At 39.2% G+C, this 14887-nt stretch overlaps 1 protein-coding gene across 6 annotated transcripts; it reads right to left on the bottom strand.

The window, feature by feature from the left end:
• Positions 1 to 847: 847 nt before the first annotated feature.
• LOC115192896 (fatty acid desaturase 2) lies at positions 848 to 14350 on the bottom strand. Of its 6 annotated transcripts, none has more exons than XM_029751829.1 (13): positions 14229 to 14350; positions 13037 to 13348; positions 9157 to 9267; positions 7683 to 7880; positions 7353 to 7454; positions 6885 to 7010; positions 6018 to 6078; positions 5813 to 5889; positions 5316 to 5413; positions 5056 to 5152; positions 3855 to 3934; positions 3337 to 3462; positions 848 to 3118 (listed from the first exon to the last, which is right to left on the bottom strand). In XM_029751829.1, exons 2-13 carry the CDS (start codon positions 13271 to 13273, stop codon positions 3067 to 3069), a joined length of 1365 nt encoding a protein of 454 aa, XP_029607689.1. In that variant the 5' UTR covers positions 13274 to 13348; positions 14229 to 14350; the 3' UTR covers positions 848 to 3066. The 6 variants fall into 6 exon arrangements, with proteins under 6 accessions (XP_029607689.1, XP_029607688.1, XP_029607691.1 ...); XM_029751828.1 differs by lacking the exon at positions 14229 to 14350 and adding an exon at positions 13434 to 13533; XM_029751831.1 differs by lacking the exon at positions 14229 to 14350 and adding an exon at positions 13434 to 13533 and having other exon boundaries at positions 13037 to 13338.
• Positions 14351 to 14887: the final 537 nt, after the last annotated feature.

The raw sequence follows: 14887 nt of genomic DNA, 5'->3' as shown, positions 1-14887 counted from the left end.
GTATAAAAACCTGTTTTTTCTTAGTCATTATGGGTTATTGTGTGTAGATTGATGAGGAAAAAAATGAATTTAATCAATTATAGAAAGGGAAAGGGAAGGTAAGGCTGTAAGGTAACAAAATGTGGAACAAGTCAAGGGGTCTGAATACACTGTAATATTTCTGTATTTCATTTTCTATAAATTAGCAAAAATTTCTAAAAACATGTTTTCAATATCTCATTATGGGGTATTGTTTGTAGATGGGTGAGAGAAAAAAAATATATGAATACATTTTGAATTCAGGCTGTAACAGAACAAAATGTGGAATAAGTCAAGGGGTATGAATACTTTATGAAGGCACAGTATTATACAGTCAATGAACTAAGCAGACCAGAGCCAGCTGCTATAGCATTGGTGCCTATCAGCAGGAAGGCGGGGCTAGTTACCCCTTTATGGTTATGAATGTGTCTCTACCAGTCATTTAGACAATGACTAGCCCAGTTAGCGCTAGTTTATGCTAACTTACTAGCTAGCAACTTCACTAGCAGTAAATACTAGCCATCTAGCTAGTTAGCATAAGCTAATAGGAGTGCTAACTTTCAAACTTACTAACATATTGTCTGATGTAAATTACATAAAAAAAGATAACGTAACTAAATTGCAGATGTAAATGTTTCCACTAGTGACTGATAGCTTTACAGTTAATGTTACTTTATAGCCTTTTAGATATTTTACGTCATATAGCTAGATCGCTAGCAACATTTTTAAGAGAGAGCTTTTAATTGGCATCTCTCCCCCTGTTTTCAGTCATAGGTGGGGACATGGATTTACGTGTGAGCAGTGAAGGAGGTGGGCTCATAAGTTGTGCTCCAATTTGACTGGGGATAGCTTTATTTGTGACCTATGTACATATTAGAATCGTGCAATAACAGAGCATAAGAGAATTGCCACATCAATGTTACACTGAATTAATGACTTGAGTTATTGTTATTAAATATTCAATTCCAATGTTAATGTTATTTTCCATTCCAATATTATATTTCAATTAATATATTTTCTTAATGAATTAAAAACAACTATTGAAAACCTTTTGCTCCTGAATGTCATTTTAAAGGCTGCTGGGATTTAAAATCTTGCAATATTCAAATCATATTTAGTACAATTGTACATAATGGATTGTAAGGAAAAGGAACAGCAAAGAAAAAACAAAGAACATTAATGAGCAGGTGAGTTAGAAAGAGGGACTTTGCATCAAATTTCCTCATAGTGTGGATATTAATGCTGACATGTGCAACAATGTCCACCCCATATTTTATTTAAATAATTAAAATAAGACAACTAGACTTAGCTTTTAAGTATTACTTACTAAATCATTTCTAAATAAAACTGATTACATTCATTTGAACACATTTGTGTGAAACCCTATGTCCCATAGTCTTCTATCGGGGTAACTGGCACCCCTGGGGGGGGAGTTACCCAGGTAAAAAAAAACAGCCCTTTTCTAAATACAACATTTCACGAAATAACAAAAAAAGGGTAAATTGTAGCCATTTATTTCCCTTTATAGCTTATTCACCTAAGCATGACCTTCATCCACGTACCAATTTGTTTTTCAAACATTTATTTTGTGTGTCAGCAATTATACATTGTTTTAGTTACCCCCTAGTACCCTACCTGCGCTTTTATGAGCGCTTTATTAAGCTGTGAGAAGCATATCTCTCCAAATCCTGAGGTCATTGAGTTAGCGAAGTTGGGTTATTTCTGTAGCAAATGAAAATAGACATTTTTATATCAGAAAATGTAGACTATCATACCCAGATGTTAAGAACAGACAACGAATACTTTGTGAAATGTTGTTGAAGTTCTGGTTCTGTAAGGATGAGACTGTTTCACTATATCCTTCACCACCTGCTGCCTAGCTAAACTGTCTTGCCTAGAAGCATTCTTCTGAGAAAGCGTAAGGTGTTTATTTTCTTTCAGAAGGCTGTGTATCTTGTCTTACCGTTTATAATCTAAATGCTAAATTGCAGATTTTGCAGAATATATTGTTGTAATCTCCAAAGCGTCCCATCGGTGTATTGGTTCGCTCTTTTTTCAAACTATATTATGGTTTAGATTTTTTTTTTTATATTTTCTTGTTGGATTCATAGTCTCTCCCCTCTAACTGTTCTAATTGCCAAATGTTTTATAACCTCCGATGATCAGGTATAGTCTGTTAGAGAGGATCAGCTTCGGCAAAGTGAGGCGTAGAATCACTAATCTACAAATAGCATTCCCTGCTAAATAATAGGTTTAGTGCGATTACGTTTCGTATGCTGCGCCTCCCCTGGTTTAAGAGACCCCCCCCACCCACCACCAAAACACTCACATACACCCAGACATTGGATGACTGATTGGAGACAGCTTGTGTCAATTAAAGAGCATTTCCTAGGATTTTCTGCCTGCAGCAAGCCCAGTGGATAATGCTTGAAATACCATAAAAGAAAACCCCCACACAAAAAAAGACGCCCTACCAATGACGTACATGAACTAAGGCTGTCAAACAATTACATTTTTTTTCAATAGAGTTAACTAGCATGATTTGCTGCGATTAATTGCAAATTCCTAATTTGCTCAAAGTGAGCTGTAATTTAAGATTTTTCATACCTTTTTCTAAAGTAACAGTTAGCAAAATTAGGTCAACTGAGAAAGCAAACTTTATTTAACCTCAACTTATTTTTACATGGCATTATAGATTTTAGTTGTATACATGATGTCTTTTGGATGTTTTCAGTGTATTCAACTCTTTCAGACAATGCGATTAATCGCGATAAAAAAAAATATATGTATGCAGTAAAATTAAAAAAGTTAACTGAAGTTAACTGATTAACTCTGACAGCCCTAATATAAACCCTGGATTGTTGCCTTGGATCCCCCATTAGTTCCTGCCAAGGCAGCAGCTACTCTTCCTGGGGTCCAAAAAATGATTAAAACAATTACGTCACAACAAAATTCAGCATCCGACACAAACGTCTGGGGAAACTATCTCTGTTCACAGGTAGTTAATATGCGATGGATTTAAAATCCCGTTCAGAGTCAGGAAGGGATTTATTTATGGAGATATGCATCCAGCCACAGATCCCCTGACTTCTTCAGTGACCTGGAGAAGAACAGAGGTGGATAACAAACCAGGTAAATCACATAGGAAACTGAGAGCAGCAGGTATCACCTTATGATGTACAATCTATTCCCAGAGGATAGCACTTACAAGTATTCATTAAAACATATTTATGTTTTATTTTTAAACTGAGTAGCTATTTGTCTGCAACTATTTCATACCCCTGGATAAGTAGTGGTATATGTGACGTTACCACTTACCTGACAACATCAATGATGGCTTTCTTCAAAGTCTTGACCTGATAGGGAATTCCATGTTTCTCACACAAAGTACGCACCAGAGGAGCCACCAGGTGGTAGTTATGACGGGGCATGGTAGGAAACAGACTGGGAGACAGAGGGGGAGACAGAGAAAGAGAGGCAGAGAGAGAGTGGGGGGGAGAGAAAGAAAGCAGCAGAAAGAGGGGGGGGGGGGAGGAGGGAGGGGAGAGGGAGAGAAGAGAAGAGGAGAGAGAGAGCAAAGGGTATCAGAGTTTCTCAGAGAAACCTCAGTTTCTGAGTAGGATTGTATCAATGTTGTATCTCAACACTATTCATAATTCAAGTAATTAGTGCAGTAATTAGTACAAACAACTTAAGTTATATTTAAGATCAAATAAAGCTGAATACTGCCTAAACTATAACCTACTTTAGTATCTGAATGTCTTTATAAATGACCATATAAATACAGTATATACTGTTGACAGACAACAGTAAGGTGGGATATTTGTTCCACTTACTGGTGTTCAATCTGAAAGTTGAGGTGTCCACTGAACCAGTCGTTGAAGGTCGACTGTTCAATGTTGCAAGTACCACTCAACTAAGACCACAGAAAGAGACACGTTACAGCACCCTCTGCTGGAGAACTATAGATGTGGCATGAGGGAACACACTAAATGTATTGGGTAAAGTGTTATGAAATGTAATGTCATGTAATATTTTAAACTGTACATAACTGTATTAATGTTGCTGGACCCCAGGAAGAGTAGCTGCTGCCTTGGCAGGAACTAATGGGGATCCATAATAAACCCCAGGAAGAGTAGCCGCTGCCTTGGCAGGAACTAATGGGAATCCATAATAAACCCCAGGAAGAGTAGCTGCTGCCTTGGCAGGAACTAATGGGGATCCATAATAAACCCCAGGAAGAGTAGCTGCTGCCTTGGCAGGAACTAATGGGGATCCATAATAAACCCCAGGAAGAGTAGCTGCTGCCTTGGCAGGAACTAATGGGGATCCATAATAAACCCCAGGAAGAGTAGCTGCTGCCTTGGCAGGAACTAATGGGGAGCCATAATAAACCCCAGGAAGAGTAGCTGCTTCCTTGGCAGGAACTAATGGGGAGCCATAATAAACCCCAGGAAGAGTATCTGCTTCCTTGGCAGGAACTAATGGGGAGCCATAATAAACCCCAGGAAGAGTATCTGCTTCCTTGGCAGGAACTAATGGGCATCCATAATAAACCCCAGGAAGAGTATCTGCTTCCTTGGCAGGAACTAATGGGGAGCCATAATAAACCCCAGGAAGAGTATCTGCTTCCTTGGCAGGAACTAATGGGGATCCATAATAAACCCCAGGAAGAGTAGCTGCTGCCTTGGCAGGAACTAATGGGGATCCATAATAAACCCCAGGAAGAGTATCTGCTTCCTTGGCAGGAACTAATGGGGAGCCATAATAAACCCCAGGAAGAGTATCTGCTTCCTTGGCAGGAACTAATGGGGATCCATAATAAATACAAATGCAGATTGCACAACCCCGGAAAACACTCCAGGGCCTGTATTCACTAAGCTTCAGTGTAGGAGTGCTGTTACAGGATCAGTTTAGCATTTTAAGATGATAATGAATAGGAATGTAAGGACAGGGGGGACCTGATCCTAGATCAGCCCTCCTACTCCAAGACACTGTGTATATGGACCCAGTTGTCTCGTAATGATGACATGTTACCTGCATGGTGAGCCAGTCCTGGTGTCTCTCATGATCTATCTCCATAGGAAGGTGATTCATCTGGGTCACCCATACAAACCAGTGGCTTTCCAAAAACCTACATATACAGTACAATATTCACAATACAATTATTCAGCCACAATATTATGTTACATTATTACATCAAGCACAGCATTGTGCTGTTTTCTAATACTGTAGATAGTTTGAATACAGTGAATGAATGAGTTAATCTTTGAGCTCCCTCTCAGTTCATACTTTACCTGACGAAGGTGATCAATGCTACTGAGCCAAAGAGACCAAAGAAGGGATAGTAACAGCAGAAGAAGCGAAGGTAGAAAGTCATCGACCACGCCAGATCCTTTACAGGAGACAAAGATTGGTATTAGGCCAGACATTTTCAAACCTGGGGTTCCTACCAAAGCAACAATCATCACACCTGGGGTTCCTACCAAAGCAACAATCATCACACCTGGGGTTCCTACCAAAGCAACAATCATCACATCTGGGGTTCCTAGCAAAGCAAAAATTATCACTGTTGATTAGGAAGTTGGTAATTTCTGATAGTAGTCAATGTGTTGTTGGTGGTGCAATATTATTTCTTGCTAGCTTTAGTGAGCGACAAACAAGGATTTAGTGCCCCCAGGTGTTAGCATAGTCATATAATTACAGGTGTCTCTCTCTCTCTCTCATGGAAGCCTTATGTTCCACATAGGAAGGAAGAGGATTAAGTCTACATTTAATTGGTATGATATCTCACCACCCAGTTACGTTGTGAAAACATGGTCTGGAATATCTGGATGGTGAAAAACACTGGAATAAGTAGTGGAGGTCCAACTGAGAGACAGAAGGAAAATATTGGTATTACATACATACATCAGTGGTCTATATTTTACTTGTATGTGTTCAATGGAAGTTGATGTGATTTATATACAGAAATCCATGAAACGTGTTCAGAAACTTACTGAGGAAGAAGTACTGGTGTTGGTGATGGTAGGGCATGTACTTCAACTTCTTTATACCATACTGCAATAGACAGAGACAAGGAGTCAGATGGATCTTACACAGAAACACTAATACCGTTTTAACACTACTGAGCCAAACTGTTACATGGATATCATTACATGGTTATTTCATGAATATTACATTCATTTAATGAACTATTACATGGATATCATTACATGGTTATTTCATGAATATTACATTAATCTAATGAACTATTACATGGATATTTGAATATTACATTGATATTATTACATGGTTATTTCATGAATATTACATTAAATTAATGAACTATTACATGGATATTTGAATATTACATTGATATTATTACATGGTTATTTCATGAATATTACATTAAATTAATGAACTATTACATGGATATTTGAATATTACATTGATATTATTACATGGTTATTTCATGAATATTACATTAAATTAATGAACTATTACATGGATATTTGAATATTACATTGATATTATTACATGGTTATTTCATGAATATTACATTAAATTAATGAACTATTATATGGATATTTGAATATTACATTGATATTATTACATGGTTATTTCATGAATATTACATTCATTTAATGAACTATTACATGGATATTTGAATATTACATTGATATTATTACATGGTTATTTCATGAATATTACATTAAATTAATGAACTATTACATGGATATTTGAATATTACATGAATATTATCACATGAATATTTAGATTATTATTCAAATATGACATGGAGTCAGATGGGTCATAAAGCACTAAGGTTGTTGTTTCAATTCCAGCAAGGATCACATACACAAATATAATATAGTGATAACTACCTCTACAGGCTGCTTGTCTCCCAGGACGAAGACATGCAGCATATTAACATCAGGATCTTTACTCAACACGTTGGGCTTAGCGTGGTGCTGGAAGTGACGATGGTTCCACCAGTTAGCAGAGGCACCCTGGAAACACACAGCTAATGTTACTTATTAATGGGACACACAATTACACTTACTGTAACTTACAACTGTTGGACACTACACGAAATAAGGCTAATGTATAGCAGTGAACTTGAAAATGTAACACTGGTGAATGTGGGAAAGTGAAAGGGAAAAGTTTCCTGAACAAAGATTTAACATAGTCCTGGAGTAAAATGTAATTTCAAAGGAGATCATCCATTGAGAATGGTTTTCAGTCTAGAACTAGGTTTAAACTATGTCCGGGTTAACTTATCCAAAGAGTAGCAGAAGATCAGCCTAAAGAAACAGTAATGTCAAATGTCCAACCACTGTCCAGTAGCCTACCTTTAGGTGTCCAATGACAAACTTGTGCAGTACGTGATTCCAGCTGGATTTCTTGCAGACTGACAGGTGGCCGAAGTCATGCTGCAGCCAGCCAGCCTGGGACTGAGAGGGAAAAAGAAAGGCAGATTTTGAACAGTGACTGAAAGGTGGTTCGGTAACCCTATGGCTAACCTAAACCCTCACCGTAACCTAACCTCACCACCCCTAAACTTAATCCTAACCCGAACCTAATCCTCTAATTCTAACCTTAATCCTAAACCTAACCCTAACCTTAGATCCCTATGCCTGTCAAATATCTTCTTGTACTCCCTAATAATAGTGTAATGGTACCTGAGACGTGGCCAGCATGAGGGAACAGAGCAGTGTGAGGCTCCAGCTGGTCCCCCAGACCCAGAGCAGGCCCAAAGCCAGGGCCTCTAGTAGCAGGATGTGGCCCAGGTAGAGGCTGAAGAACAGGGGTCGGGCACAGAGCAAACCCTCCCTCTCCACACGGTTACGCAAGGCTTGGAAATCCTGCACCAGTACTGCCTGTATGGGTTAGAGGTCATCAATAATCAATACAGACGTATGAAGTCTATCCCAATGAATCTGTCCTTGATTTCAGGAGGCGAGGAGATAGCAGAAAGACAAACTGTGATAGAGCCAGTAGATGAACCAAGAGGAAGGTGGATGATGAAAGAAAGATGAGAATTGAGGGGGGTGGAGGAGGAGGACAGGAGGGGGATGAGGACAGTGTAAATTGAGAAGAGAAACCTGAAGAAGAAGAAGAAGTGATGATGGGTAAGGAAATAAGAGTAACAGAAAGATGTAAGACTCCTGAATAGGTAAACAGACCGAGCGGGCAGCAGGGCATCTGGGCACATAGACAGGCTGGTATAATGTGATCTAGTTATAGGGGCATCTGGGCACATAGACAGGCTGGTATAATGTGCCCTAGTTATAGGGGCATCTGGGCACATAGACAGGCTGGTATAATGTGCCCTAGTTATAGGGGCATCTGGGCACATAGACAGGCTGGTATAATGTGCCCTAGTTATAGGGGCATCTGGGCACATAGACAGGCTGGTATAATGTGATCTAGTTATAGGGGCATCTGGGCACATAGACAGGCTGGTATAATGTGCCCTAGTTATAGGGGCATCTGGGCACATAGACAGGCTGGTATAATGTGCCCTAGTTCTAGGGGCATCTGGGCACATAGACAGGCTGGTATAATGTGCCCTAGTTAGAGGGGCATCTGGGCACATAGACAGGCTGGTATAATGTGATCTAGTTATAGGGGCATCTGGGCACATAGACAGGCTGGTATAATGTGCCCTAGTTATAGGGGCATCTGGGCACATAGACAGGCTGGTATAATGTGCCCTAGTTCTAGGGGCATCTGGGCACATAGACAGGCTGGTATAATGTGCCCTAGTTAGAGGGGCATCTGGGCACATAGACAGGCTGGTATAATATGCCCTAGTTATAGTAGATGACACACTACTTTTCTAGGAGGTAAATCTTGTCTTGAAATATCTCCATCCACATTACACCTGCTCTTACCACACTCTGACACATTATAGAAAGTAACATTCTGCACAGCATTCTGTCTGAGAAGCATGGAATTCCCTATCAGCCAGAGAAAGACAGGCCTCACATTGGTCCCCGGGTCCCTACCTAAACCTACAGTATGTTAGAGTGGGCGTGGGGCTATGTCAGAGGGAGAGATGCTGTAGGCTTCACATTCTATGTTTCATTATGTAGCCTACAACGATGTATGTTATGCAGAGGGAGAGAGAGAGAGAAAGATGGGCCTCCTCACATTTTTCCCATGGTCCTGGCTGGGCTCTGTCGGTGCCAGCTCTCCAATCAGCAACGGCTTCAGAAACTTCCTGACAAAATTAGGATTGGGATGGAATGCGACAAATGCGTCCTACAAATCAGAGATATAGATTAATCTATGTTGCATAATATAAATACATTCAAATGTCCTTCTTATGTCTCTCAGTTAATAAAACAAATATTTAAAACAATCACCGTGAGATTAGTTAAGAAGTGATCATGATATTAGGATTCAGCAATGTACAATCCCCTAACAACAAATGTAATATGTCATACAGTCACAATGTACGATCTACTAACAGGGGTTTACCGGGGCTGAAGCCCCTGTGCCCAGGCCAGACATGGGGGACCCAAGAGGAAGCAAAATAAATAAATAAGGAAATATATATATATAAAGACTACATATATAATATACACTATATATATATATATATATATATATATATATATATATATATATATATATATATATATATAATATACACATATATATATATATAAAATATACACATATATATATATATATATAGTGTATATTATATATATATATATATATATATAATATACACTATATATATATATATATAAAATATACACATATATATATATATATATAGTGTATATTATATATGTAGTCTTTATATATATATATTTCCTTATTATATATATATTTCCTTTATATATATATATATATATATACACACACACACAGTGTATATTATATATGTAGTCTTTTCTTGACTTCTACCGCCAACCACAGGAGGATTTGAGTGTAGACAGCCTGCTGCTGCCTGCTGCTACTCTGTTAATTGTCAGATGGTGGAAGGAGAGAAGGTAGAGGGCCCACGTGAGTAACTTGTGAGGCCCTGCCTTGATTGGGTAATTGATTAATAAAAAAATACAAATAAAACAGCATAATAAATGTGGCTGGTCAATTGTATTGAGTCAGGGGCCCAAGCCCATAGGGAATTCAAGAGGCAAAAAAAACTTTATATAATTTTTTATCCAATCAATCTCTCAAATTTAGAAATACACCAGAGAGCATAATTTAGCCACAGGGGATCAACAGTTTATTAAAAATAACTGGATTAAGTTTTATCACAAGCACATAAAGGTAACTGCCAAATAAAGGAAACACCAACATAAAGACTAGTGAGTTGGACTACCACGAGCTGCCAGAACAGTTTCAATGCGCCTTGGCATAGATTCTACAAGTGGACCTAAATCATGCCAGGAAAATGCACCCCACAACATAACATGTACTTTGCATCCCTCGTTAAACACAAGTGTTTCCTTTATTCTGGCAGTTACTGGTATGCCTACAGTCTGGTTTGGCCACAGTTTGGGCAGCATGTGCACCAAATATACAGCTTGTTGTGTTGTGGCCACAGACATATAATTCATAGAAGTGGTCTTGGAACCTCTTACCCTGGCAATTTGACTGTTAAACTCATGGATACACTAGCAATGGATGCCAGTCCTGACTCGACTGGAAACTGCCATCTATGGATTATATTTCTATGGTTGGTTGCAGCTGTCAGTTTGCGTTTTGCCAATTTCAAAATACAATCGCGGGAAAAATGTAGTTTGGAAAGCAAATGGCTACTACTGAAAACAGAAGACTAGACAGTCTGTAGAACCAATTAAAAACAATGTTTTTTTTGTTAACATCAACACTGTTTTTCATAGCTCATCTTGAGATAGGCTACTGCGCCAACGAGCGCATCAGCCATCACTGTGAGTAACCTATGGCTTCATCTTCATCATTAGGTGAGTCAGTGTGCCACTGGACATTTTATTTGGTTGCCTACTGTAGCTTATGATATATATATATATGTACAGTTGAAGTCGGAAGTTTACCTACACTTAGGTTGGAGTCATTAAAACTCGTTTTTCAACCACTCCACAAATTTCTTGTAAAGACACCATAGTTTTGGCAAGTTGGTTAGGACATCTACTTTGTGCATGACACAAGTCATTTTTCCAACAATTGTTTACAGACAGATTATTTCACTTATAATTCACTGTATCATAATTCCAGTGGGTCAGAAGTTTACATACACTAAATTGACTGTGACCTTTAAACAGCTTGGAACATTTCAGAAAACGATGTCATGTCTTTAGAAGCTTCTGATAGGCTAATTGACATCATTTGAGTCAATTGGAGGTGTACCTGTGGATGTATTTCAAGGCCTACCTTCAAACTCAGTGCCTCTTTGCTTGACATCATGGGAAAATCAAAAGAAATCAGCCAAGACCTCAGAAAAACAATTGTAGATCTCCACAAGTCTGGTTCATCCTTGGTAGCAATTTCCAAACGCCTGAAGGTACCACCTTCATCTGTACAAACAATAGTACGCAAGTATAAACACCATGGGACCACGCAGCTATCATACCACTCAGGAAGGAGACGCGCTCTGTCTCCTGGAGATGAATGTACTTTGGTGCGAAAAGTGCAAAGCAATCCCAGAACAACAGCAAAGGACCTTGTGAAGATGTTGGAGGAAACAGGCACAAAAGTATCTATATCCACAGTAAAACGAATCCTATATCAGCATAACCTGAAAGGCTGCTCAGCAAGGAAGAAGCCCGTGCTCCAAAACCGCTATAAAAAAGCCAGACTATGGTTTGTAACTGCACATGGGGACAAAGATTGTACTTTTTGGAGAAATGTCCTCTGGTCTGATGAAACAAAAATAGAACTGTTTGGCCATAATGACCATCATTATGTTTGGAGGAAAAAGGGGGAGGATTGCAAGCCGAAGAACACCATCCCAACCATGAAGCACGGGGGTGGCAGCATCATGTTGTGGGGGTGCTTTGCTGCAGGAGGGACTGGTGCACTTCACAAAATAGATGGCATCATCAGGAACGGAAATTATGTGGATATATTGAAGCAACATCTCAAGACATTAGTCAGGAAGTTAAAGCTTGTTCGCAAATGGGTCTTCCAAATGGACAATGACCCCAAGCATTCTTCCAAAGTTGTGGCAAAATGGCTTAAGGACAATAAAGTCAAGGTATTGGAGTGGCCATCACAAAGCCCTGATCTCAATCCTATAGAACATTTGTGGGCAGAACTGAAAAAGCGTGTGCGAGCAAGGAGGCCTACAAACCTAACTCAGTTACACCAGCTCTGCCAGGAGGAATGGGCCAAAATTCACCCAACTTATTGTGGGAAGCTTGTGGAAGGCTACCTGAAACGTTTGACCCAAGTTAAACAATTTAAAGGCAATGCTACCAAATACTAATTGAGTGTATGTAAACTTCTGACCCACTGGGAATGTGATGAAAGAAATAAAAGCTGAAATAAAATCATTCTCTCTACTATTATTCTGACATTTCACATTCTTAAAATAAAGTGGTGATCCTAACTGACCTAAAACAGGGAATTTGTAATCTGATTAAATGTCAGGAATTGTGAAAAAATGTGTTTAAATGTATTTGGCTAAGGTGTATGCAAACTTCCGACTTCAACTGTGTGTGTGTGTGTGTGTGTGTGTGTGTGTGTGTGTGTGTGTGTATATATATATATATATATATATATATATATATATATATATAAATAAAAAAATAAAACACACACACACAAATGTCCTCCTAATATTGTACAATCTGTGTGTCTCTTCATTGGCCTGGGCTATTGTTTGTTTTCATTCAAGACCAGATTGATCTCAGTTTGTCTGTCAGAGCTATGATTTCTTAATCCGGCCCTGGACATGTCATACAATGATAGGCTACTAAACGTGTCTAAACTTACAACATTACAAACATGTGCATAGGCCTGGATGAAGATCAACAGTCATACTGGAATAGCTTGAGAATATTTCACCAACAACTTCCATAGTTAGGCTACTAACCGTGGCATCTTCTCCAGCAAAGTGACTGATGACCCTGATGCCCCCCGGGTGTCTCTTCACCCACTGGGTAATATTATAGACCTTCCTGTCGATGACCAACCACTGGTCGCCTCTGTGGGAGTGCCTCTGGACCTCTTCCCAGGTGTAGACTGCACTGCCACCTCGCCCTCCAACGGGCCCAACCACGCCACCCTTAGCCGGCTCGCCTGAATCAGTCTGCTGGCCTCCGCCCCCCATCCTCGGTTCTCTCTGCTCCACTCACACCGTCGCTGTGTTGGCTACGCTCTGTCCAGTCTGTCCACCTGAAGCACACTGAGGACCAGTCAAATGCAACGTACAGAGAGGAAGTCAGGGAATGGAATCAGAATCAGATGATGCTGTCTGAGCCAAGTCACACCTACGTGATGAAATGGTGTGATTCTTCTGCAGGTTGATGTTTATTGGGATGAGTCTTGTCCTGGAGGCAGAACTGGGAGATTTCTGCTAGATGGGCCAGCTGCAAAGTAAGTGAAAATGGGCTATATTGTAAAAATACATGAAAATAAAAATTCACTTTTTGGTCTTAATTTAAGGTTAGGATTCTCAATGTGGTTAAGGTTAGGGCTATATTTGATGACTTTGTGCTGTGCCAGCTAGCGACCATCCTGCAGAGCTGCCTCCAGAACAAGATTCATGACAAAAAAAATCGCTAACCTCCGATTCTTCTGCCAGAGGGAAGATGTTTTCTCAATAAAATTTGGTTAAAATATCGAATGACTAATATCTGAGCATTCTGTGTAGAGTTTATATTCTAATATGTTGAGCATCGATGCAATTTACCACGACGTTTATTTGTAACACTATATTAGAATAGAGACAAAGAGCATTGAAATGTTCTCATCAATAAATTACAAAGAAAACAGAGATGCGCCATTGTTCAGGCATGGACTCCTCTTCCGTTCCGCATATGTTTACCGAGTTTTATATGACACACAGTACAAACCTTTGAGTGTTTAATTTTAATGTCTGTATATAATGATAGACATGTAGACTATCAAATTATAAAATCAAGTAGTCCATTGGTGTGTCAGCCCTAAAATAAATACCTAGGCTACATTACATTACATTAAATAAGGCTATATTACTATCAACAATATAACGCAATTATACAATGACGATTCGAATACAGAATGAATAGAATAGATGCACTCACCAATATTCCCAGATGTCCAATCCTCGCGTTCTTTACTTCTCGCTCCTTCTCTTATTCATAAAAATACATGAACTTCATTCTGATCACCAGTCTCGTCATTTATCCAATCAAATCATCAGTCGGCTACTAAAGGTAGGCCTATCTCTCGTTCCATAACGCCCTATAGCTCAATCAGTCATTCACCCGCTCGTTCACTATACAATACCAAGCAGATCATTCGAGGGTCTCTAGTCCAATGGGGTTATTTCAATAGACCCCTGGCATATCTGCAATTGGTTCAAAAAAGCCCTTGGTCTGTCAATTATCCACATATTTCAACCAATCAAAACGCTTGGACGCACTCCAGGGCCCCGCCCCTGACACATCAGCTTAGTGCGTGTCTACACGTTGTCTCAAGAAGAAGAAAGGACAGCCCCCTTGATGCTTTAGTGTGTAGTATTTTATTAGGGGTCTTCCTGGGGTTTGTACAAAACATAAAACATGACATAATACAGATTTTGATCTTTATTTAACTAGGCAAGTCAGTTAAGAACAAATTCTTATTTACAATGATGGCCTACCAAAAGGCCTCCTGTGGGTATGAGGGCTAGGATTGAAACATAAATAATTAAATAAAAATATAGGACAAAACATAAATCACGAAAAGAGAGACACCACAA

The sequence above is a fragment of the Salmo trutta genome, chromosome 4, assembly GCF_901001165.1.
Source record: "Salmo trutta chromosome 4, fSalTru1.1, whole genome shotgun sequence".
In the NCBI taxonomy this organism is placed as follows: Eukaryota; Metazoa; Chordata; class Actinopteri; order Salmoniformes; family Salmonidae; genus Salmo; species Salmo trutta.
This window is presented reverse-complemented; position numbering and strand designations above follow the sequence as displayed.